The sequence below is a fragment of the Olea europaea genome, unplaced genomic scaffold (genome assembly GCF_002742605.1).
Source record: "Olea europaea var. sylvestris unplaced genomic scaffold, O_europaea_v1 scaffold3376, whole genome shotgun sequence".
In the NCBI taxonomy this organism is placed as follows: domain Eukaryota; kingdom Viridiplantae; phylum Streptophyta; class Magnoliopsida; order Lamiales; family Oleaceae; genus Olea; species Olea europaea.
The window spans coordinates 1-1,764 of record NW_019252761.1 but is presented as its reverse complement, the minus strand read 5'-3'; the positions used below and the strand labels follow the sequence as shown (position 1 = coordinate 1,764).

Here is a 1,764-nt window from a genome sequence, read left to right as displayed (position 1 = left end):
TATTCGGACTCATTGATTCCACTTTATTACTTGTTAACGAACCGTACACTTGCGGTGTTTTAAAATCGAAAGAAAATATTTCGCGAACACCATTCTGTGAAAAATCACACGAAAGTACCTGTATCCTCGTTCGACACCAAACCACAACCCAGCAGTGCTGATTGTCCGTGATGATTTACGCCCACAAAATGGGCAAATGGCATGTTATACTTATTGGTCAGGTAGATGGTATCAAATGTAACAACGTCCCCAAACTCCTTAAATGCCTGCCTAGATCGATTGTCTGCCCAAAATACATTCCTAAGATGCGAGTCGTCATCCAAATCCATGCTGAAGTAAAAACCTGAGCACCTTGACTGCATTGTCGAAAAGTAGTTTGTATTGCTACGGCGTCACCTACTCCAAGTCGTAGTTGCCTAACTTGCTCAATATAGTTACAACCTATGCAAGTCGTATTCTCATAACCACCTCCTTCCACCACTGCCGCGTTGTAGGATTTGTGCAATGGAATGCCAGCTAGATCATTCACTTCAAGCTTCCTTTTGACATGCGCACTCAGTTCCCGATTGCAACGATACAACCTCGATTTCGTCGTACTTGTTTTGTGATTGTGCTGTAGACAGACTGTGTTGATTCTCCAAAAGCCATGAATATCCGAAGATGTAGATATTCTAGCTTTACATCCCATCTGAATTGTCGGTTGACGTTTCAAAGAGCCACTTGTAGTACCACTTCTGTTGCCTTCCCGACTACATGTCAAAATCAGATATTTCAACATTCTATCGTCATCCTTTTTGGAATTCTATTTCCTGACTAGAAAACCAACGGCATAGGCATATGCCTTGTAGAAATCAAACAAGTTCTCATTCTTGAACGTCATTCCGACCTTGGGCTTACTACCATTTCATCTTCCAGTTGGTTCATATTGTTTTCCATGTTCTCGTTTTCTGATTCCACCAAAATATAATTATCCACGTCATCCATGATTTCTTTGGTTGTGAAATATAAAATCATTCAAGATCAGCAAAATGTGAACATCGCACAACTACACACCGAAACAAATCACTACCCCCCAGTTTGACGAAAAAATAGAGAAATATATGGTTTCATAAATGGGTGCATTCATATTTTGGGTGATACAAATTCCAGATATTCCATATTATACAAATTCCAGAAATTCCATATCATACGAATTCCAGAAATTCCCATATTATACAAATTCCAGAAATTTAAATAATGTATTAAACCAAAGTGCTAACACCTTTTAATGGGTCGGGTTACAGGTTTACACTAGCTGGAGCAAGAAGTTGGGTTGGTCAGACGAAGCTTGATGCTGCACTGAAAGAAGCTGGATGATACGTTCAGAAGCTTGAGTGAAGTTAGATTGAAGGAAGACAACCAGCTTCAAGTTCAAATAGAATACAACTGAAAAATGAAGACGAAGCTCGAAGGTCCATCGGAAGAAGCTGGAAACTGAACTAAAGGAAGATGATCATTTGGATGACGTTTTGCAGCCTTTTCGACGACAAGTAAGCTGGATAGGCCGGTCAAACGAAGCCACAATTGAAGAAGATGAAGATGATGATCGGCGTTGTCAAATTACAACCAGGCTATACACGTAGTTGAGGGGTTCACCATTCAATTAAGCTCACCGGGTAGTCCGAAGAGAATGGTATGAATTTTGGGGGAAGAATATGGTATGAATTTTGGGGGAAATCACGTAGGTTCTTCTTTCTTGTCCCCCGATTCCCGCTTCATTTTTTG

At 40.4% G+C, this 1,764-nt stretch overlaps 1 protein-coding gene across 1 annotated transcript; it reads right to left on the bottom strand.

Moving 5' to 3' along the window:
- Positions 1-104: 104 nt before the first annotated feature.
- Positions 105-984, bottom strand: LOC111386017 (protein FAR1-RELATED SEQUENCE 5-like). Its single transcript, XM_023010446.1, has 3 exons — positions 887-984; positions 401-749; positions 105-356 (listed from the first exon to the last, which is right to left on the bottom strand). The coding sequence occupies exons 1-3, from the start codon at positions 982-984 to the stop codon at positions 105-107; spliced, it is 699 nt and encodes a 232-aa protein (XP_022866214.1).
- Positions 985-1,764: the final 780 nt, after the last annotated feature.